The 25,088-nt window shown below is 39.8% G+C and overlaps 1 protein-coding gene across 1 annotated transcript in view; it reads right to left on the bottom strand.

Annotated features, from left to right (window-relative positions):
* LOC140713713 (aryl hydrocarbon receptor repressor-like) overlaps positions 1-25,088 on the bottom strand; it is a 188,081-nt gene that overhangs the window by 62,558 nt on the left and 100,435 nt on the right. The window contains 2 exon segments of the mRNA XM_073024128.1: positions 2,614-2,685; positions 2,687-2,733. Coding sequence (XP_072880229.1) covers positions 2,614-2,685; positions 2,687-2,733 — 119 coding nt within the window.

The following is a 25,088-nucleotide window of genomic DNA, read 5'->3' as shown; positions in this document are numbered from 1 at the left end:
CAAATACAGGTTTAAATAAAGCTGAGTCCAATATCAACTTCTAATATTCCTTAAGATTTAGTACTAGTCTGTAGTTGACCATCTGTTTAATGAATTAATTTTATTGATACTATCTGTATACGCTCATGCCATTGCTATGCCTCCCTTCACTAAAGCATCATTGTCTGTGAAGCTATGGCTGCGAAATACAATGTATTCTTAGGAAGAATTATTGACTTCAAATGTTGACTACTTTTTCTTTCCATAGATGCCTCCTGACTGGCTGGACTCTTCCAACGTTTCTGTTTGTGTTTCTGATTCTTGCAGCTGCAGTTTTATTTGTTTTCAATGTGAAAATAACTTGTTCTCTGTATACCTCAGTGTTAATTGTCTGACCATTTTTTCATTTAATAGCAGCTGTTGATATTTATATCACAAGTACAGTAAGGGATTGAGGTCAATATCTTTTGGCCGTGTAAACTGGAAACTGCGGAACGATTCCAGACCATAAGACATGAGACATGGGAGCAGAATTTGGCCGTTCAGCTTACTGCTTCTGCTCTGCCATTCCACATGGCTGATTTTTTTTTAGCCTCTCAAGCCCATTCTTCTGCCTTCTCCCTGTAATCTTTGACACTCTGACTAATCAAGAATCGATCAACCTCTGCTTTAAATATACTCAATAACTTGGCCTCCACAACAATCCATGGCAATGAATTCCACAGAGTCACTGCCCTCTGGCTAACCCACATGTGGAGAGAGAAACCACCTCTCACATCTACTCTATCTGGGCCTTTCAACATTCAATAGGTTTCAATGAGATCCTCCCCCCCCCCCCCCCCCCCCCATTCTTCTAAACTCCAGCGAGTACAGACCCAGAGCTATCAACCATTCTTCAAACATTAACGCTTTCATTCCTGGAATTATTCTTGTAAACCTCCTCGGGAACCTCTCCAATGCCAGCTCATCTTTTCTTAGATATGATAAGGGGCCCAAAGCTTCCCAGAAAATTCCAAATGCAGTCTGACCAAAGTGTCAGCATCACAGCCATACTCTTTTATTCTAGTCCTTTTGAAATGAATGCTAACATTATATTTGCCTTCCTTACCACCAACTCAACCTGCAAGTTACCCTTTAGGGAATCCTGCACAAGGACTCCCAAGACCCTTTGCACCTCTGATTTTTGAAGTTTCTCCCTATTTAGAAAATACTCTATGCTTTTATCCCTTCTACCAAAGTGCATGATAATACAATTCCCCGTGGGCTCATCCACAGCTGTTCTAAAAAGCCATCTTGTAGGCATTCTACAAATCCCCTCTCTTGAAACCTGGAACCAACCTGATCTTCCCAATCTATCTGCATATTGAAATTCCCCATGACAATCATAACATTGTCCTTTTCACATGGTTTTTCTATCTCTCATTGTAAGTTGCCTGCATATAGCTCCTATCAGGTCTTTGAACACTTGCACTTTTTTAACTTTACCCACAGGATCCTACATAATTCAATCCCATGTCACCTCTTCCTAAGAATTTGATTTCACTTTCTACCAACAAAGCTACCCACCGCCTCCACCTACCTGTCTGTTTTTTCAATACAATGTATATCCTTTCTAAGCTCCCAACTATGATCTTCATTCAGCAACATCTCAGTGATGCCCATGACGTTGTGCCTGCCAGTCTCTAACTACGCATCCTCGCCAATCTCACTACAAACTTGCATACCAGCTGCCCCACCCTCAATCCTGTCACCCCCCCGGTTCTCATCCCCCTGCCAGCACCCTCCCCAAAAGCTCTAGCAAACCTGCCCACATGGATGTTGGTCCCCCCTCAAGTTCAGGTATCCTATTTGTACACGTCATATCTTCTCCAGATAAGATTCCAATGATCTGCAAATTTGAAAACATGTCCCCTGCACCACTTCCTCAGCAACTCATTCATCTGTACCATCATCCTATTCCTTCTCTGACTTGCACTTGGCACTGGGAGTAATCTAAAGATGACTAATTTGGAGCTCTTGTTCTTCAGCCTTTTCCCTAACTCCCAATACTCACTGCACATGACCTCTTCCCTAATTTTACCTATGTCATTGGACCTCTATCCACTCACCTTCCCTCTTGAGAATATTCTGCAGCCCTTCTGAGGCACCCTTAACCTAGCACCTGTGAGGCAACACACCATCCCTGGCATCCTCCTGTTCTGTCCTCTTGACTTTACCCTTTGCTGCTGGTCCTTAGAGCTGGCCACAATGATACTGGCCTTGCTGCTGCTGTTGTAACCTGATGGATCACTCCCCCGATAAGTCATCCCCTGAAAGATTCTTGTGGATTATAGGGCACCTTCAGAATATGAGATCAGCTTTTTAAGATCTGCATATAAAGCCTTAAAATAATCAGCACATAAAGAAAGGGATCATGAATTTTTTCTTGACCCGTGGTGAAGGAAATATGACATCCTTAGCCAGGCTGGCCGACATCTAACTCCACTCCTGTCTGCCTTCTGTAGTGGTGTAGCAAACAATCGAAATTGTATCCAAAAGAAACAACTCTCCAGCTCTGGGCATCTAGAGATAGGCAAACCTAAGAAGGAATTTTAGGTTTAATTCCAGCTCTTATTTGACACAGATGCTACTCACATCCAGCAGAAGCTCTCCTTCTGGTGATAAATTCTGAATCAGAGCCGTGGTCTGATTGTCCCTCGTGTTGTGGGGTGAGAAGATGGTGAGACTCCTTTTTCAGCTCTGTGTCTTCCAAGGCTGCATCACAAACAAATATCAAATGATTAAAGTTAGCTTAATGCAACACAATGTGTGCTCTAAGATAGCAATCATATAAAGAAAATCGTACTATAAATCATACTGTTCCTCCCACCTCCCTTATTGGATGGCCCAGCAGAGGAGAAGATAGGAAATTTCATAAGAGAGGAGATGGTGCTGGAGACGCCAGATAACCCACTGCATAGCGGTCAGTTAGAAAAAAACGCAGTGAGAAAAGATACTCTGTCCTATTTTCGGCTCCTATAGCGTGAAATTTTCAGGGATTCTGATTAAAATGTCGATACAAAAATATGAGAAGAGGAGAGAGGGATGGAATGAGAGTCACAGGCTTGATGTTTTGGTCCTGGCATGGGTTTGCTGACTGGAAATCTTTGCTGTGAGACTGTATATTTTTACAAGGTCATAAGCGTGTGGCAGAGAAGGTGAAGGATTAGTAGGTATCTATGGCAAAGGTCAAATGCCACTGAGGCTCCCTTGAGGGCACTTTACACCAAGGTCATTTGGAAAGTAATTATACTTATGGAGAGAGGGAAACTGCGGTACAGAGAAGCTGCAAACACCACACAGACAGCACCTGAGGACAGGACTTAACCCAAGGCTTTGGCACAGTGAGGCAGTGGCTCTACTAGTAGAGACAAACTCCAGGAAAAGTTTTAATTGTGTGAGATTCTTCATAGGTTCTGTAAGTAAACATGACATGCACAGTTGAAATGAGATGATCTCCAAAGTACTTTTGAATCATATGAAACAGGAAGAGGCCATTTAGCCCCTTGAGGCAGTTTTATCATTCAAGTCGGGTCATAGCTGAGCTTCTACCTCAAACAACATTTTCTGCCCTTTTCTTGTGTGTCTTCATTCCTTTAAAATCCAAAAATTCATCAACCTACCATCAATGACTGACCTCCACAGAGAATTCCAAGCATTTACCATGTTACAAATTTTAAATTTTACCTCATGTTATTCCTGAATGGTCTACCCCATATTTTAAGACTTAGATCCCTGGTTTCAGACACCTATGCCTGGATAAACATCCTCCCTCTAACAGTGAGGATCTTGCCAGACTTCAGTGATTCTTTTTGATACCACTATCATGGGATAAAGGATTTTGACTATCTGCTTGATCTATGCCTCGCACGAATATTGAGTAATGTTAAGAGAGGCATTAATAAGGTAGATGGTCAAAATCTTATTCCAGTGGTAGGGTATCAAAAACACATAGATCAAAAGCAAAATGAAGGCTCGGTCCGCCAGAGAAAGCAGGATCTCCCAGTGGCCACACATTTTAATTCCACGTCCCATTCCATTCTGATATGTCTATCCATGGCCTCCTCTACTGTCAAAATGAATCCAAACTCAGGTTGGAGGAAACAACATCTTATATACCGGCTGGGTAGCCTCCAACCTGATGGCATGAAACATTGACTTCTCTAACTTCCGTTAATGCCCCTCCTCCCCTTCTTACCCCATCCCTGACATATTTAGTTGTTTGCCTGTTCTCCATCTCCCTCTGGTGCTTCCCCCCTCCCCCTTTCTTTCTCCTGAGGCCTCCCATCCCCATGATCCTTTCCCTTTTCCAACTCTGTATCACTTTCACCAATCACCTTTCCAGCTCTTAGCTTCATCCCACCCCCCCTCCGGTCTTCTCCTATCATTTCGCATTTCCCCCTCCCCCCACTACTTTCAAATCTCTTACTATCTTTCCTTTCAGTTAGTCCTGACGAAGGGTCTTGGCCCGAAACGTCAACAGTGCTTCTCCTTATAGATGCTGCCTGGCCTGCTGTGTTCCACCAGCATTTTGTGTGTGTTGAAGGAGTTTTAAAATGGGATTTGAGGGGAAAGATTCCTACGCAGAGATTGGCTGATATTTGGAACAAACTCTCAGAGGAGCTGCCAGAATCAGACACAATTACTGTGTTTAAGAACTCTTGAGACAGTCACAAATAGCAACAAACAGTTTGTTGGAGGAACTCAGCAGATTGAGCAGCATCTGTGGGGGAAAGGGAAACGCTGGTGTTTCGGGTCGAAACACTTCATCAGGAATGCATTTCCAGCCTCTTGTGTCTCCAGGCAGTTAAGTAAGCATAGAAGAATACAGTCCTAATGCAGGCAAATTGGATAAGGATGATGGGAAAACAGTTGGTACGGACACAGTGAGCCAAAGGACCCATTTTTGTACTGTTCAACTCTGATTCCATGATCATGTATGTCACCATCACACTGGAACTTTATCAGCAAGTGTGATGAAGACTCTGTAACAAAGAGGAAAATCCAGTGTTTCCAACCCAAAACCATTGATGAACTGGGAGATTATTCCCTACTGAAATCTAGGATTGCAGCATTCAAATCATGTGACCCTGTCTTTTTATAAGAAATCGAGATATGACCTCCATAAAGCTATCAGGGATGCCAAGTGACAGTACTAGTTCAAAATTGAGTCTCAGACCAGCTGGCATTTGTGACCAGGGCTTACATACTATAATGGGCTACAAGACAAATTTGGGCAGCATCTTCGATGATAACACATCCCTTCTCAATGAGCTTACTGCACTTTATGGATGTTTTGAACAAAAGGGAATGAATATGTTACACCTAACCCTGACAGTCTTTAGTACACCTGAACTCTCAGTCACCATTGTGGACCTAAGATTTGTCTTCCAGAGAGTGAACCTGCTGAAGGCATTGGACCCGGATAGTCTCCTTGCCCATGTCCTTCGATATTGTGCAGATCAGCAGGTGGGGGTATTTACAGAAAATTTTAATGTCTCCCTGCTTCAATCTGTTGTTCCTACCTGCTTTAAGACTGTTATCAACCCATTACCTAAGAAAAACAAGTTGATGCGCCTTAACAACTACTGGTCAGTGGTTCTGACATCTACTATCACGAAAAGCGTTGAGAGGCTGGTCATGGCACACATTAACTCCAGGCAACCTTGACCCTTTGCAATTTGCCTATCGCTGAAACAGGTTATAGTAGACATCATCTCCCTGACCCTACAATCATCTCTGGTTTATATGGACAATAAAGACATCTATGTCAGACTATTATTTGTTGACAACAGCTATGCCTTCAATACGATAATTCAAAGAAAACTCATTATTAGACTCAAAAACCTGGGAGTCAACACCTCCCTCTGCAAGTGGATCCTTGACTTCCTGACTAACAGGCTTCAAAGTTGCATGGTCTCCTATTCTAATTCCTGCACATTCATGACCTTGTGGACAGATTCTGCTCTAACTAAGTTTGTGGATGATACAACCATAGTGGGCTGTATATCAAATCATTCTGAGCTGGAGTACGGGACAGAGATAGAGGGCTTAGCAACACGGTGTCATGCTAGCAAAACTAAAGAGTTGGTCATTGATATCAGTAGTAGAGCAATGCTGATGTCGATCTACATCAGTGGTGCTAAGTTTGACGAGTTTCAGAGCTTCAAGTTCCTAGGTGAACATCACTAACAGCCTTGATAATAGCCACAGAGCCGCCTGTGACAGTAAAAAAAACTGCAGAGAACTGTAGACACAGCTCAGCACATCATGGTAACCAGCTTCCCCGTCATGTCTTCTGTCTATACATCTTGCTGCCTCAGTAAAGCTGCTAGCATAATCAAAGACTGTACCCACACCAGACGTTCTCTCATCTCCCTTCTCCCAATAGGCAGAAGATACAAAAGCCTGAAAGCAAGTATTGCCAATTTCAAGGACAGATTCTACCCCACTGTTATAGGACTACTAAATGGTTCCTTCATACGAAAAGATTGATTCTTGACCTTACAACCTACCTTGATATCTGGCACCTTATTGTCAGCCTGTACTGCACTTTCTCTGTAGTTGTTGCACTTTATTCTGCATTCTGTTATTGTTTCACATTGTACTACCTCAATGCACTGTGATGAATTGATGTGTATGAACAACATGCAAGACAAGCTTAGCACTGTACTTCAGAACATATGACAATAATAAACCAATCCAATAGTAGTTCCAAATTCCGTGCTGCATTAGCGTCTACAGCTGTTAAAACATATCTCTGTAGCTGGTACAACAAGCAACTCACTTCAAAATGGCTTTTTAAAAAAAACATGAATTTAGATTTATTTTTATTTTAGGGACAATGAAGTTCGGCAACATGGGGAGGCCAGAGAAGCTGGGATTGTTCTCCTTAGAGAAAGGGAAGTTTAAGGGCAGATTCAATTGATCTGTTTTTCATTCCAAAGGGCTTGATAGGATAGGAAGAAATGGTTTCACTGGCAAAATAGTTAGCCAAAGAACCAAGATTTGAGAACCAACCAAGTTGGAAACAGACTGAAGAATAAATTTGAAAAGGGAATTGCTGAAGTACATCAGAAGCAAAGAATTTATAGGCTGTGGGAATGAATGGGGAAGTGGGAGTACTTTTATAGCTCTTACATTGAAATGAAACAAGCTGGATAGACGAGTTGGTCTCCTCTGCCGTGAGATTATATGATTTCAAACCTTTCCTCCATCTGGTATTTATTTTCCAAGAGAATTTTTCCCTGGATTTTGTTAAATTCCATTCAGCGTGAACAGCATTAGCAGTGTGAAAGAAGCTCCAGCTAGCTGGATTTGCAGTTTGACTGAGATTTGAAGCATGTTTGGTATGAACAGCATGAGGGAGTTTGACAACGTAACCAGAACCAGCAAAGTAAGCCAGTTTAGCAAAGTGACCACTTCTAGTGATGTGAATGGATTTATCAGTGTGACTGGGACTCGTGATGTGGATGGGTTTATCAGTAAAACTAAAACTCTCAGCTTCCATGAGTTTATAAGTGTGCTTAGAGCTAGCAGTGTAGATGTGTTTGATAAGGTGACTCCAACAAATAGGATGAATAGATTTACCAGTGTGGTCAGGACTAATTGAGATCAGGTTTAATAATGTTACCATAATTAACAGATTGAATCAATATTACCAGTGTGTATTTGAATCAATATTTGCACACAGAGTAGGAAACACTAGTGATGCTCAACAAATCAGTCAGCATCTGTAGAGACAGAAACAGAGTTAATATTCCAGGTTCATGATCATTCATCAGAATTTTAATGACTTGAAACAGTAACTCCATTTCTCTCTCCATAGATGCTGTCTGTCCTGTTGAGTACTTCTAGCATTTGCTGTTTATTTTTTTCCTTACTCCTGAATAGATGTTACACATTTCATTTGTGTTCAATAAATTTTATAAACCTAAATTTAACTGACAGTTTACTGTTCTGAATAATCATTTTCCTTGTTGAAATATTACTGGGATAAGATGTAAAAATGAAGGGTTGGGTTATGGAAAGGGCGCACTACACCTAGAGATTTATTTTCTGATTCAGCTCCACAAATGAAAATTGACAGCCTATTTAACATCATATTAATGTTGACTATGGCTCTTAGCCTGAAAGGATTTATTAGAAATTGGGAATTCATTGAGCATTGTTCCTCCCTTTTCCTAACCCTGATGGAACTGAGGCTAAATCACAACAACTAGATATCCACAGCATAGCCTGCAGACGCATCTGTTCTTCATTCTCATCCATGCCAAACACTGACACCTAGTGATGGATACGTGAGCACTACAGGTCTCAGCCCAAGTGGCAATGCATAATTGTAATGGAAGACCAACTCCTTTACTGGCTAAGCAATGCATTGTCTACAAAATCTGTCATATTTTCTTCCCCAAGAGTTTCAGGAATTTTAATGGCTTTGAAGGGGAATTATCTTGCCTGAGCAGCTGAGAAAAAGATTAAGAATAGGTCCTCTTCTGTGTGACATTAGAATTTCCCTAAGGGGATATATGCAGAGAGATGGATGAGAAATTATAGACTGCCTCAGCAGCTTGGTTTCTAAAATAATTAAATGGATTTCAAAATCATTTGAAGGTTTTGATGAGGTAGAATCCCAGCACTAAATTTGGGCTGAATATGTGGATCCAAACAAGGATGACATATATACCTGCATTCCTTTTATGCAGAAAATCAATTCAAGGCACACAGCACATCAGTGTTAGCAGGGAGAATCTGACAATGAAATAAAAAGAAGTGTTGGTACCGATGACCAAATGCTTGGCCACTAAGTTGGACTTTCAGACCATCTTTAGGGAAAGAAGAAGTAGGAAAACAATAAGTTTGTAAAATGGAGGGAACTCAAAAATTTAGGACATGGGTGTTTCATGCAAGTCAGATTAGCAGTTGAGCTGAATTGTCTGTAGGACCTGACATTTTTGCAGTGTGGCCTGGGGTCTCGGAGGGGAAGGATGGTTGTGCCACGTCCAGGCCGGAGTTGTTGGAGTGGACTTGGAAGCAATTCGATGCAGCGGAGCTGAGGCGAGGTGAAGACGAGGAAAGATGCAAAGTTTGATCGATTTAAGAGCCAAGCTGAATTGGAAAGGTCGGGTCGAAGCAGCAGAGCCTGAGTCTGAGGGCATAACGAAGTGGCAAACTCAAGTCCAAAAGTGAACAACCCAAGGTTTGGACGAATTAAGTGCCAGGCCAGATTGAAATGGTCAGTGTATCAGGGTCAGAAGCGAGGGACGGTCCAGTTTGACTCGTTGCTCTGTGGGGTTTGCTCATTTCTGTGCTGGACTGATGCAACTGGTGGACCTCTGGAACATCTGCAGTGTTGCCTGGCTTTGTGAACTTCATTTCTGAATGCTGTTTGCTTGCTTTCATTGTTTGCACAGTTTCCCCTCTCTCAGCACACTGGATGTCGGACAGTCTTTTGTTTTTAATGGGTTCTATTGGATTTCTTTGTTTTGTGGCTGCCTGTAAGCAGACAAATCTCAAGGTCGTATATAGTATACATACTTTGATAATAAATAACTTTGAACTTTAAAAGGATGTGGGAAGGGGGATGGCGGAGGAAGCACAGAGCCCAGAAATTGAGGATTACAGAGATCTTGTAAGGTTGTCTGCAGAGATAATGAGATCTCATGGACATTTGAAATAATGACTATTTTAAAATCACTGAATGAGCGTCAATGTGAGCTTCAGGGGATGGTGGGTGGTGATAATTTAATAGTGCAAGCCGAGACTTTGGAGTTTTGGAAGATTGGTTTTTCATAGAGGGCAGGGTGGATTATCTTCCCAGAAAACATTTGACTTCTCGTCTTCGGTAGAGAAATGGGCAAGGGTCTCATTAGCAGAGGAAGCTGGGACAGAGCTGGTAATATTACAAGTGAGGAGGTGAAGATGCGTAAGCAATTATTCAATAGCAAGGAGGATAGGATGAATCTTTAGCAGCACTACCTCCAAGCCCATTGACATCTGCTGTCTAAGCTTCACACATGTTCATTGGATAAGAGTTTTCTCCAGAAAAGTGTTCATGAACTTTCCCACATTTGTATTAAAACACATTTAAGTAACATTTCAACATATTGGTGAAAGCTGATTGTCCTTTTACACCTGCTACCCAGTCAACAACTCTCTGGTTCTCTTTCTGTCTCTTTTTCCTCCTCACTATAATCTCTCCCTCCAGCCCTACCTTTCTTTCTCTTTTATTTCCCATAATTCTCCACCTTCCCCCTAGCCCATTTCCCTCCAGCCTATCACTTCCCAGCTCACTACTTCATCCCTCCCCCCACTTCTTGTCCCCCCTTGACCATCCCATGTTACTTCACTCCTGATGAAGGGTTTCGGCCCGAAACGTCGTCACTACCTCCTCCCATAGATGCTGTCTGGCCTGCTGAGTTCTGCCAGCATTTTGTGTTTTTTATCAACAGCTCTCTCACTTGCTTTGAGCGAAGGATCAGTTGCCCCATGATTAACAGTCTGGGGATGATAGGGGACAAAGTCCGCAAAAGGGTACTGCAATTCATTAAGCATAGAGTTAGTGATTTCCTGAAATGTTATTCTTTTTTTCAATTCAATTCCACTTTTTCAATTGTATCATGTCACCTCAGCAATCTTTTAGCTGCTATTTCTGAGGACAACTTCCCCCTGCATCCAAATATGCAGTTAAAAATGGTGTTATTTTGATCCGTATTGTTGCGTTAGATGCCAAAGCAGCAGATTATATTTGTTCCTCTCTGTCTGTAATCTGGATCACTGTTGCCAAGTCTCAGGTTTAGTAACCGCTCAGGCGTGTCTGAATACATTCATCCCTGACAGCTTTGCGTGCAGTCGACAGAAGAAGCTATCCACACTGGAGACATATGGGCGGGGGTTGGGCACGGAGCCATCTCATCAGTATAGCTCCACCCTCCCCTCCTCTCGTCTCAGCCGCCACCCCTCCCCCCCCTTCCCCCCTCGCCAACCACCCCCAACCCATCCTTTAGAAAAACAGCGGAATTCCATCCAACTGAAACACAGAACACACACTGCCAACTGAGCACAGCCCTGCTGTCACGCAACACAGCCGAGTGTCAATCTTCCCTCTGTGTCTGACAAGCCTTTGGCTCGCGTTCAAAGCCATTGCGTGCAAACGGGCAAGCCACATAACTCTATAAAGAATTTCATAATAACAACAGCTGTTAAATATTGATGACTGCTGCCAAGCATTCAGTGCTGTTCTTAAAGGTTAAACCGGAATGTAATGGAACCTAATTCATTGCTGTTTGCTCTATCAGATACCCAGAATTTTCTCTTTATTTACGGCAACCATGACTCTTAGCCACGGTAGAGAAACAAAGTATGCTAATTAATTACAAAAGCACACGCACGCACATAACATTTATAGTGGGGAGAAAGAACAATAAGCACAGATAAAACGTGTTAAAAAGGGCACAGACGTGTAGGAAAATAGAATTAAAAGATAAAGATAAAGAGAAAATGCAAAGGAAAGGAGTAGAAATGAAAAGAAGATGATCGAGGCGGGAAAAAAGGGAAATGACAGGAAAAAAAGATGATAGAATCAAAAAGCTAGAAAGAGAGAGAGAGAAAAAGAGTGAAAGAGGAATTAAGAGTAGAAAGACAAGGAGCGGATAATTTCAGGTTTACTTCTGTCTAGGATTTTGTTGGTCCAGATTCCTATTTGGAATTCTCAGCATTCACGTCAGCTGACATGACATTTCTGAGGTGCAGATTTAGCAAGGAATTAGAACTAGTCTTGAAAGTTATTTGTTGAGAGTGAAAAGAGAATAGGAAGGGACTCACTGTCTGATCATTTTAAAGCATATGATTCTTTTGCTGAAGATTTTTTTAACAAGACTGTTTTCCAGATGATATTCATTTACTTATAGGTTATTTCCGTGATAAATGTTAAACTTTTTAAAATTGAGAGTGAGTAATTAATTCTGTCCTCTTAAGTCCCCCTTCTTCTCTATCCCTCTGGAATTGTCCATGGTAAAAAATGCACTGCACACATCTGTCCTTAGATGTAATGTTATTCACCAATTTTCCATTTTCTGGGATCTTTACCTTGACACCACTTCCTTCCATTTGAATAGGAAGTCTTTTATCCCTCTTAGAATAGATACAGTATTCATGTACCAAAATAAAATGCGTTTGATAGTACAAAGTGTTACCCTTAGAAACTGATACAACTCATTCAGTCCCTTGAGCCTATTCCGTATATTTACGGCTGATTTGTAATTCTATTTCATTTAGGTGTTTTTGCTACCTACGGCTTGACACTTTTACTCATTATAGATGTATAGATCTGAGACTTTAAATATCCAATTATTCCAGCATTCAGAGACTCTTTAGGCTTGGAACTCCAGATTTCCATAACACATGTATTATAAAATGCCATCTCATTTCACCCTTGAGTGAGCCAGCTCCAGATTTAAGAACTATTTCTAACCTTTTGAATCTCTACTATTTTAAATACCTCTTCAGATTACCATTCATTCTCTATTCACAAGTGAATGCATGGCCTGTTTGTGCAAACTATGTGCAAATATGCATAATGTGTTTAACAAACATGTAATTTAAATTACTCTGTATACTCCTATTTGATCCAAGCAGGTCAACATGCACAGAGTTCCAGATTAAAATAGGAAGGGCAAAAGAACTGTAGGGGCCATTCTCTCCTCAGTATGTGCCACATTCATTGAATTTCTTCCTGGCATCGGCCAATGTTGCCTACTCACTGCTAGACTGCCTGTTCAAGCACTCAAATAGAAAAACATGGGGCAGTTGCAGGAATCATCTGGCATTTCACGTATTGCAAATTTTTCCTGCGTTGTATGTGGGTGATGAAACATTTCAACTCAACACCGTTTTTTCCCTCCTGGCTCCCATTAAGGTCATTGTGTCAGAATGCATTTCCAGCTTGTTGCCATGGGTCCTAGCAAGGACAGAAAAGGCACAGCGAGATAATGATGCAAATTTAACAATATTCTCACAAAGTCAATGAGAGATGTTGCTGAAGAATTTGAATCCTCTTCAGAAATTTCATCCTCCAATGTTTCGGTTCCTTAATCTTTTCCTACTGTCTTGTAATCTGGACATTAAATTCTCAAAGCTCCTGCTGTCTGATTTAAAAGAAAGGCTATGTATTTTTCTCAGTTAAGTGAAGACATTGAAAAAGGAATACTATCATTGGTTTGTATGAAGCTTCTAAAATTAATTTCTCAAATAACTGGTGACTGCAGGTCAATGTATTGTTAACAATTGACTTGGTGCTGTCAGTACCTTGATTTAAGGAATAATATTGAGGGAATCTTACAAAACCAGAATATTACATGACCAAAAGATGCATGCCATTAAATCATTTGGCAAGAGTGAATCAGTCGCATTCGGGATTCTGGAATCATGGAAGAGAATACCGGGGGGGGGGGGGAGGGGGGGAGTTTAACATTGGGTTGTTTTAATATGCAAATATTTCCAAAGATGAAATTATTCTATTACAAATTTAGATCAAACCTTTGACAGGAGCGAAAAGAGATATGAAAACTGCTTCCTCATTTCAAGAACTAGGTTAAAACAGCTTTCAATAGTTGAATGTTTTGAAGGTAAAAAGTCAAACCACAGGAAAGGTCTGAGACATTGCGTAGGTTTTGAGCGTAGTTTGGATGAGTATTTTGTGAAGATTTGTATGTTATAACTGTCCTTTTGTGACTAAGCAATACACACATTCTGAGAGAAAAATTATTAAGAAGCTGAGATGAACTAGATTCAAATGGTAAGCAATCAAATCAAATTTTCACTTGCTAAATATCAGAATTTTTCAATCTTGTATAATTTTTTAAATAATGAGGGGAATACTCTCCTCTTTTTGGACAAATAGAACAGAGAGCAGACTAACCTAATCACTGAAACACTGAAAGTCACAGATAATAGCAATAAAGGAAGTTAATAATTTAACTCCAGCTGTGAACACTATCCCACATCAGATTAGCTTGAAGTTTACAAACCTAATTCAGGCCTGGAAATCAGAACTATAACACACACAAAATGCTGGAGGAACTCAGCAGGTCAGGGAGCGTCATGGAAATGAATAAACAATCGAAGTTTCAGGCCAAGATGTCTGTCCTCTGTAATTTTCCTCCTGTACTCAAATTCTTATGTAATTCAGGACAATACAACAGTTACCTTCCTGATTGCCTCCTGCACCTTTGGAGGAGCATTGAACTACAGCAGTGGGTATAATGCTTTATAGCACCAGCTGTAAGATCAGGGTTCAATTCCTACCACTGCCTGTAAGGAGATTCCACATTCTTCCCGTGACCGCATGGGTTTCCTCCAGGTGCTCCAGTTTCCTCCCACAAGTTAGGATAAATAAATTGTTGGCAAGGTACGTTAGCCTCGGAAGATGTCGACATTGCAAGCTGCCTTCAGCGCATTCCCGACGCCAGCGAAGCATTTCACTGTATGTTTTAATGTTTTTCCATCAAAGCAAAGCTAACCTTTTACCTTTCAGTAACTTCTGTACAAACACACCAACAAGCTTTTGAAATTTGACTGTACCCAGACTCTCATCTTTAAAAAATGATCCCCAAGAGTAGAAAAATCCATAGTAGCCAGCAGAACACAAGCCTGGTTTTTTGCATCTTATGTTTGAGTTTACCCTACCGCCATTCGTCCTCAAGATCACATATACTTGTTTGTTTCTTTTTATGGACAAATTAAATAGCGGTATCTGGTTTTGACATTTTTTTAATCTGGTGATTTTATTTTAGGACAGAATTAGGCTGAAGTTCTTTCTCAGCTGGATTATCCAGGCAAATCCACATTACACAGTTGCGATGTATTTCAAAAAATCCACTTTAATTTTTATATCTTTCAGCAAGACAAGATAAAGGCTTTTTTAATAAAAACGGATCTAGTGAGCTTTGTAAGCCTGCTGCTAACTAGAAAAGTAGAACTACCAACAAACTTGCTAATGTTGTAGGATGCTACATTGCTGTGAAGGCAAGTGAAATGAATTCACAGAGATAGAAGTATCACTGGGAAAATGTCATAATTTCCTGTTGTAGGATTGCAGATACATAATTCAGTTCACTATAGTTAACACCTGCAGATTCTAAATCCAATCATCGCATAGTTGCATTCTCTTGTGGTTTACGTGGTGATAGACATTTCGCATAAAGTAACCATGGCATTACTCAAATCAGATGCCTCTTTGCTGACATTGGGTTTTCTGCAATTCTGCAAAATACGGTGGATTAGGACACATTGGGTCCAATATGTTTTGACCCAATTAAGTGGCTGACACAAGTTTCATGGAAGGATTTAAAAGGTATAAAAAGGTCAAACCAAATAACAAACTATGTATTTAAAGGAAATATAGAACATATTAGAACACTATCAATACTACTACAGTACTATAAAACTGTGTATTAGCTCCTAATACTTTCGATGGAGGAATTCATCCATGTTATGTTCTTTTGACTGGAGATGAACAGAATCAGCAAGGACATCTAGTGCAGATAATAGACTGCCCTCATACAATTCTGTTGATGATTGTATCCTCTAAATGCAAACACGAGGAAATCTGCAGATGCTGGAAAGTCAAGCAACACACACAAAGTGCTGGTGGAACACAGCAGGCCAGACAGCATCTATAGGAAGAAGTACAGTCGACATTTCGGGCTGAGACCCTTCATCAGGACTAACTTTGTGTGAATCCTCTAAATCTTCATTTTCATTGTAACATTCAAGATCATTATTGGTACCTTCAAATTCTTCATAGTTCCTAATTTGTTGAGGTAGTGTAATTATTTCATTTCACTCCTGGCTGTTCCAGGCATCTCCAAGCTGAAAGCTTGAAAACGCAGTTTTGAATTGTCTTACTGCTGATTTCTCACCAATTATCAGTGACAAAAATCGCCGCTTTTTGACACACAGCTGACACTATTTAAAAACTGTTTGCTTGAAGCACATTGTAGTCTCCAATGGCCCGGCACGTGCGCACAAATGACACTAGTTATAAACTTCAGCAACAGCCTTCTGTTCCAATTAAGCAGCACAGTGGCCCAAATAAACAAAGCGAATCCCAGCTATCTTCTCAATTAGCTTTTCTTCTGTAAGCAGCAGCCACGATTAACAAATAGCCGAATTAACCCAAATCCACTGTATATCTAAGTGATCAAATTAGTAGTTTGGAGGATATAGCTGCTCTGACACTGGTAGTAGTTGCATGCAGTAATTTTACATGATTGAAAGTTTTCCTTCCTTTATTCAAGAGATTAAATTATTAGCAATGGAAAATTAACCAAGAAAATCAGCTTGCTTTGGGCTTCAAAATATAATATGGAAAATGGTCTTACTTTGTGATTACAATTAAATAGATGTTGACTGAGCTTGTAAATAATGTTTTCTGGAAATTTACAAAATGAGTTTGAGAATAGATTTAAAAATAGCCAAAATTTGCATTTACAGAGCACTTTCCATTTCATAGGAAGTCCAAAAAAATTTTCTAGCCACAAAAGCATTTTGGAAGTGTAGTCCATGACAGGTTAGCAAATTCTTGTAAGCATCAATGCAATAGTGAACTGTAACATGCTAGTGATGACAATTTTATGATCTCTTTGAACTTTGTAGTCTTTAATATCCAAAAACCTATCACTTGTAAAGATTTGTTTACAGATTTTAGAACTGGCTTACATGTTATTTTTATTGAAGAAATAATTTATTCATTATGTTGAATTCCAAAGTAGCAAATGGCATGAAGCACAAAAGAACTGGTAGTGCATTTAAGGTGGAATGGCTTAATGAAACAGAACACAGAGTAATTGAGTACCAAAAGCCTTGGGATACACAAAACTCAAAGATGTACAATCTTACTACAGAAGAAATTTAGTCTTATTGTTGTCCCAAATGGCTGAGCTCTTATTCTAAGTTTCAGAATCAAAACCAGGTTTAATATCACTGGCATATTTGGTGAACCAATATTCTCTCTAATTTGTAATGACCAGTGTCTGCAAAAATCTTACGCCGTACAATTTTTTCCCCCAGTGACAACAACATGGGTGCATTGAATTTTATATATAGAGGTATTCATTATACCAACTAGCAAAACACAGTCAATAATAACTTTGTTCTCCTCCGGGTTTGATCGTTTTCGTTTTTGTTCATTTGCCCTCACAGAAAACATATGAAACAAGGCTGTAGCGGGTAATGAAGGATTTTCTAGCTGGAGCTTTTGCATACCATCCATAAGTGATTTACTTGCTAAATAATGCTTTAAAAAGTCATGTTTTCAATTATCACTCTGCTTCTTCCTGCTTGCAAATTCTCCAGCAACTTCTGCATTGTGACAATACACGCAGGTAACACCAGTTTCTGTACTGTACATAAATATTTCTTGTCACTGCACGTTCCTGACCTCATAAGCTTTTGGTGTAGCAGTTTCTACTCTCTCATTAAGTCATTCTGCTTTAAATGAACTAGCAGTTCTTTTGCACACTGTGCCCTTTGCTTCTATGGAATTCGACATAGTGAATCAATAATTTCTTCAATAAAACCAATATAAATAAGACAGTTCTAAAATCTGCAGGCAAATCATCACAAACTCCATGTTTTCAACACTACATGCACCAGAAACCGGAAAAGGAATTGAGATTGTGTACGATCATGAAATATACTTAACATGCCAACGAGGCAGAGACAGACAATCTTTCGTGCGCAGTTTAAATTCCTTTGTGTGCTAGCAGCAAAAGATGTGTGTGCATGTGCACCTTAAAGGGAACATTGGCCATGAAATTTGTTGCTTCGTAGTAGTTGTGCATTGCAATACATATAAATAAATTCTGTAAATTACAATTACAGTAATTATAGTAAATTGCAAACTAGTATCTACCATCAACACAGAGAGCAAAAGACTTGGCCTAACCTTAAACAAAAAGAAAGCTGAAGTAATGGTATTATCAAAGAAACCTGATATCCCAAACTGTAGGATCGTATTGGGAAATGAAATCCTGAAACAAGCTCACAACTTCAAGTACCTTGGATCATGGGTAACATCTGATGGCAAATGCGAAATAGACATAAAAGCAAGAATAGCAATGGCAAGAACAGCATTTACAGAAATGAGAAACATCCTAACAAACAAGAAAATAGCAATTGACATCCGCCTTAGAACTCTCAGCTGCTACATTCTTCCTATATTGATGTATGGCTGCGAGTCATGGACCATCACAAATGCAATGGAAAAAATAAATAAATGCAGCAGAGATGTTGTTCCTCAGAAGAATGTTATGCATATCATATATGGACAGGATAACCAATGAAGAAGTTCTACAGAGAACGAAAACAAAACATACATTACTTAAACAAATCAGAAAACAGCAATCAAAATTCGTTGGACTCATCGTGCGAAGAGAGACATTACAACATTTAGTTACAACTGGAAAGCTGAAAGGAAAAAGAAGCAGAGGCAGACAGGGAATGAAAATGATAGAAATGGATAGATGAAACTGATAGATGGGAAAAAAAATTACTGAGGTTGTGTCCATGGTTTCATTGTCTGTTCAGAAATCTGACAGCAGAAGGGAAGAAGCTATTCCTGAAATGTTGAGTGTGTGTTTTCAGGCTCCAGTACCTCCTCCTCGATGGTACCAATGAGAAGAGGGTATGCCCTGGGTGAAGGGTATCCTTGATAACAGATGCCACCTTTTTGAGGCATTGCCTTTTGAAGGTGTCCTGAATGCTGGGAAGACTAGTGCCCATGATGGAACTGGCTGAGTTTACAATTTTCTGCAGATTTTTCCAATCCCGAGTAGTGCCCCCCCCCCCCGATACCAGATGATACAACAAACTGTGCAAATACAAAAATAAAGAAATGCTAATAATAAATAAAAAAAAGAATAAATAGAGAACCTGAGATGAAGGGTCCTTGAAAGAGAGTCAGTCCGTAGGTTGTAGGAACATTTCAGTGATGGGGCAAGGGAAGTTGAGTGAACTGATGGTTGAAGCACAATAACAATTCCTGAACCAGGTGGTGTGAATCCTGTGGCTCCTGTACCTTCTTCCTGATGGCAGCAGTGAGACGAGAGCATGATCTGACAAGCAGGGGTCTCTGATGATGGATGCTGCTTTTTGCTTCAGTACTTTGTGTAGATGTGCCCAATGGTGGGGAGGGCTTTACCCATGATGGTCTGGGCCATATCTACTACTTTTCGTAGGATTTGCCATTCAAGGGCGTTGGTGTTTCCATGCCAGGATGTGATGCAGCCAGTCAATATACTCTTCTTTGAACCATCCGTTACTGGGAATGGTTCCCTTCTATTTATTTGTCCTGAAGCTGCACACATTCATCTGGTCTCCTTCTGCCTACTTTGCTTTGGTGAGCTAATGCTATGAGCTAATATACTTATTTTTGGTTTCAACTTATTTTCACTTATGTTTATCAAACTGCAGCAAGTTATTACTCCTAAATATATCAAGTAGTTTCTAAGCATCTTAAAAAATACCTGCTTAAATACTACTTTGCTCTGTTCCATTGTGACAGATTTTTGTTTGGTAATATGCAAATCAGTTTAATTGGAAATATAAGCAAGAGAATTTCAGAAGCAAAGCATGCCAAACTTTCACAGAAGTATATAGTGTGTTTAGCACTAGTAACTGGATATGTATTTCAAGGTAAGATACTTGAACTGATAAAATAATCTCTTTAATATGCAACAGTGGTTAAAATAATCTCTCAAATATGAACAGACTAAGTGACACATGACAGACTATCATATGATTGCTTATCAGTCTTTGCGTGTAGTTTTTCCAATGACTATTGTATTTAGCTGTTATATTGTGAATGTCTGTAAGTAAATGAATCTCAGGATAGTACTGTACTGTATATGGTGACATATAGATACTTTGAAAATAAATTTACTCTGAATATAATGAGTCATTATCCAATCCATAAACATGAAGGAAACATCTGAGTGATACAATCAGCTGACCCTGATGATCAGGTTCATTTATTGAAATGTTTCATTCGAATTGTTGTTTGTCAAGTACACAAGCTGCACAAAATCAGAATAGTAACATGAAGCAACGTGGTCATCACATCAATGTCACTCTGCCTCCACATTCACAGGCAACCAACTTGACATTGACTTGACATTAATGCATTGTTTCAGAACTCCTTTCCCCATTTTCATCCATGAAAGGTTGAGAAGATAATATGGACTGAGTAATACACATAAATGTTAAAGGAACTCAGGTCAGGTCCCGTTGAAGGGTCTTGGCCTGAAACATCAACTGTTTATTCCTCTCCATAGATGCTGCCTGACCCGCTCAGTTCCTGTATCATTGTGTGTGTGTTGCTCTGGATTTCTAGCGTCTGAAGAATCTCCTGTGTTTACTATGGACTGAGCTTTCCCATTGCGGGGTTGCTGGACCGTCAGAGGAGCTGTCTTGTGAACAAGATGCTAAATAGAAGTCCCATCTGCTCTTCCCGGCAGAAGTAGAACATTCTGTGGCACATTTTGAAATAGCTAGTAATGCTGTCTCACTCTTCCTAGTACCCATGTTCCATCCTGACCCTTACTGTTACCCATGTGGAGTTTTCTCTTTCTCCTGGTGACTTTGTGGGTTCTCTTCTGGAGTTCAAATTCTCTCCTACATACTATTAGGCCCACTGCAAATTACCCTTAGTGCAGGGCAAGATTCAAAAGAGCATTTGATCGGCATTCAGGAGAGAGTAAAATTACTGGGAAATAAGAAGAGGAATGGGACCAGTGGGATTGCTCTGCAATGTGCCGGGACAACTCATTAGGTGGAATGACATTCTTGGCTCTCTCAATAAGTAAGCAGAAAGCAGATAAATATTAACTAGAATACTAAATATGAACTTATCTTTCAACCCTCATCACCTTTGGTCATTATGATGGCCTGTGGGACATTATTAGGTACAAACTGACTACTGCATTTTCTGCCGCCTAACTTGAGAATGTTTTATTGGCTGTAGAATACTTTGCAACATTTTGAAGTTGTGAATAGTTCTAAATAAATGTGTGTGTTCCTTTCTGCTTTTGTTATGATCCATCAATATAGCCAAGAAGCAAACGTTTCAGATATGACTCAGAAGCATATTATTATTCATATCCAGAACAGAGAAAACATCCGCTTATCCCCTATGCTCATCCCACAATAACTCTATCTACTCACTTTCATTCAGTGTAATTTATTGAATATCCTATGAAAAATGTCGATGGTGTTCCTGGATTCCACACACCTGAGGTTTCCTCAAAAGTCTGAATAAATTAGTCGACGCATCTTTTCGCAGTTAAAAATCTGCCTTCAATTTCATTAGCTGACATGGTTTATGTGTTATGTGGTTTATTTGCCATAGATTAAGAATTTTAAAAGCTATTCAATGAGGCAAGTCTATTGACTTCCAATTTATTGGCTTGGCTCTTTTTGCTTAAGCAGATTTCAAAATGTACCAACATGCAAACAATCAATTTTTTTCCAGCAAATCCTCCAGTTGCTCCTCTCAGACTCTGTTAGTACTCTGGAATACATCACAAGCGCCCACAGATGTTTCTATTTTTAGTCCTTATTCTTTATATACAACCTCTGTTCATACTTGTAATATGCTGTAATCCCACTCCACTTTTAGGATCATAGGATCACAGAAATGAACTCTCTGACCCACCATATTTATGCCGACCTTTATGCCCGCTACGCTATTCCATTTGCCTGCATTTGTTCAGAATCCCTCTACGCCTTGTGTATTCAGGTACCTGTCTAAATGCTCTTTATCTGATCCCACCAGCATTGTCAGCATATGCCAGATAAGGCAAGAACCACTACAACTCAGCAATTCATATGCTTGGTATTGGCCTTGAGTTCTTGAATTCAGACATTTTTTAATTCAGGAGGCTGCAGGCTGTGCTGGTGCACTGGACTTCTTCATTCATACCTGTCCATGATATGAGAAGTGGTCCAGGTTGACCAGAGTCTCACCACGGATCATGATTGTCACGGGACAGACCTGTGCGGCAGGGCAGAATGGAGAAGCACCTTTCAGATGTTCAGTGCAAGATCAATTCTTGTGTGTTCCTTGATAACAAAATCAATGATGGTTAGGAGTTCCACATCTGAGTTTATGGCAAATATTGGCTGCATATTCAGTAACTCACTTTCCACTTCAACAGAAAATTGATCGGAAGTGAAATGAAGTACTGGAGCAGAGAGGGTTGGTAGGGTAATACTAGATTCATTAGCCTGGTTGATGGGAAGGTGGGTTGACCATTTGAGGAGAGATTAGAGGGCTTAGCCTACCCATTCTATAGAGCAGGGGTTCTTAACCTTTTTTTTAATGCCTTGGACCAATACCATTAAGCAAGGGGTCCATGGATCCCAGGTTGGGAACTCCTGCTCTAGAGTTTAGGAGAAAGTCTGATCCCATTGATATGTACCAAATCCTTATAAGATACTTCTCCTAGCTCAGCAACAAGCGATCATTTGATTTCTCTGAAAAATTACAAAGGCTCAGGACTGAGTTCATTCAAAAAGGAGAAAGAGGGATATGGGGATACTGCAAGAAAAGAATGTTTTAGAAAGGTCACCCATAATTTGGTTGAATGGCGGGAGTGGGTAGGACAGCCAAATAGCTTCACCCACTCACTGCTTCTTGTTCTCCGTTCACTACTTTTTAGTATATTGGCATTGAATAACTTGTAATCATATTTTAACGTTGTTGGCCATCATCTATTAACAGACAAAACAACGTGGGTTCTGTCTTGCAAAAAGGCAAGGTTTTGCCAACAGTATCGTGTCTAGATATAAAAAAATAATTAGTTTTCCAAGAACCGTTCTGGTTTGGATCATGTTTTCTATAAATGAAGACACTAAAATCCAATTGGCTTAAGTTCACTGCTTTGGACAAATTAATTATTTCTTGTGATAAACCATGCATAAAGTTCAGGATCTTGAAAAAAGCAGGCTTTTCAGTGCAACTCAGGTACTAAGTTGGTGGAATTTCAATGACAGGGCTTGATTTGGCTCAGGATCATGATGTTAACACCCCATACCTTATCCATCCTCAGTCATATTTCTACAGTGCAAGCGTAGGGCACAACCAGTGCTCATCCCAACTGTTAACAAGCTGTATGGCTGGAATCCCTTTTGAGAATGGAATGGCAGATCCTTTCTTGAATTAAAGTTCTTTGTGTATTAGGTATGATGTCCCAGCATTTTGAGTAAGCGAAACTCAACTATATATGCTCAAATGACATTGGAGAATGATGTGAAAAGCATTTCTGGCTTGGGGTTTATGATGAAAAGTTTTTAAAGCAAATTAAAAGTTTATTTTAAATTTGCTAAAAATCTCAGGTCTGCTACATAACAAAATTCCAAAAAAAAAAATCACTCCCCTTTGTTGATGAAATGAATGGAAATAATCGGGCTGAGATTTTCTTAATTCTTTTCAGATGCCCCTAACATTAGAAGAGAAATTATTTGGTGACTCTTGCCAGTTCCCATTTGTATTTATTTGTGTCAGGGATACTTGGCGATAATAATGCCATGAAGCTGTGGGAAAAGAAAAACTGCATTAAGTGCATGCTACCAAAGATGAAGCAACTCAATAAATCAAATTAAATTCTCGAGTTTCAAGTTATACAAAGACTAACCTAGGAGCTTAATAACTCAACATAAGTTTGCTGGTTATGCCCTTTTCTGTTTCATTCCATTAAACAGGAAGACGATGAACTTAAGCATTTACAGTGATAAATAAACATGAAACAGAATCCTGACAATTTAAATTTGTGTTCTAAAAGAAAAAAGACGACATGTTTCATCAACTGCAATGTCAGTTCTGTGATGCTAGGAGTAGTTTTTTGCAATTTTAGAGCAATTGATCTTCCGAGGTTGCATATGTTAAGTATTGTCAGATTCAAGGAAAATATTTCTTTTGCCATTTTCCAATTGCTTCTACCTTCTCCCTTTACAATACCCCTCCTCCTCCCCTCCCCCCACATAGGTGATACTTTGGTCACTACTGGTTCCTTGGTGTTTGACCATTGTAACAGATTTTGGAGTAGACAGCTGAAGAGGGGGAAAAGGTTGGGGTGGTCCCCTATGACCTTTACCCCTCGTACAACACCAACAAAAAGCAGATGGTCTGGTCATTTTTATCCTGATGATGATGAGTCCTGAGCAGACTCCTGTTGTGTTAATGACAACAATTACATTCCAGAAATAATTTGCTCCCTGTAAAACTCTTTAAAATATCCCAAGGATGTAGATGGTGCTCTATATAAAGGAAAATTCCTTCTCTCTTGCTCATTTTAATTTATGAATATTTTAATATTTTTCAGATCTAATTTTATAGTTTGCACCCATGAAGAATATTTCAAGATAAGGTGGCAGATCCGCTTTAGAAATTTGAGGTCTAAGCCATAACACACAGTCACGTGAATCAGGCCATTCATTTTCCTGTGAATTCAACCCACTCACCAGCAGAAACACCAGCCCACCTCTCATCGCTAGAAATTTGAAACTAAAGAAGTCCTTCCCCATCACGTAGAATAGGCAAGGCAGATAGCATTGCTACATTTTTTGCTGAAGATACACGAGAGAGCAAAGAGTCAGACATACAGAAAGGATGAGGTGAGGTAGCACAGAAGTTTCAAATAGAGCATAAAAATAGGAAAGCAGCACATGAGTTTAACAACCTACTGTATTCTGTGCTAGAATAGTTCTCAATACCTGCCTGTTGGCTCATGCACAGAGCAAGTGCTGGAAGTTTTTAGGTGCTGTAACAAACCTAAAGTAACCTGTGGGTTAAATAACTTCACAGGAATCCTATCACCAATATCTGTCATCTTGATTTCATAGCATCCTGGAATAGACAAGTCAAATTCAAATTAAGTTTTTTATCAAAGTACGTACACGTCACCATATACAACCCTGAGGTTCATTTGTTTGTAGGCATTTACATGAAAATAAATACAATAGAACTCATGAAAATCTACACATAGACAAAGACTGATAAATAACCAACGTGC

Source organism: Hemitrygon akajei, chromosome 20 (genome assembly GCF_048418815.1).
Source record: "Hemitrygon akajei chromosome 20, sHemAka1.3, whole genome shotgun sequence".
Lineage (NCBI taxonomy): Eukaryota > Metazoa > Chordata > Chondrichthyes > Myliobatiformes > Dasyatidae > Hemitrygon > Hemitrygon akajei.
Note: the sequence above shows the minus strand (reverse complement) of the source record. Positions and strands in the feature narration are given on the sequence as shown.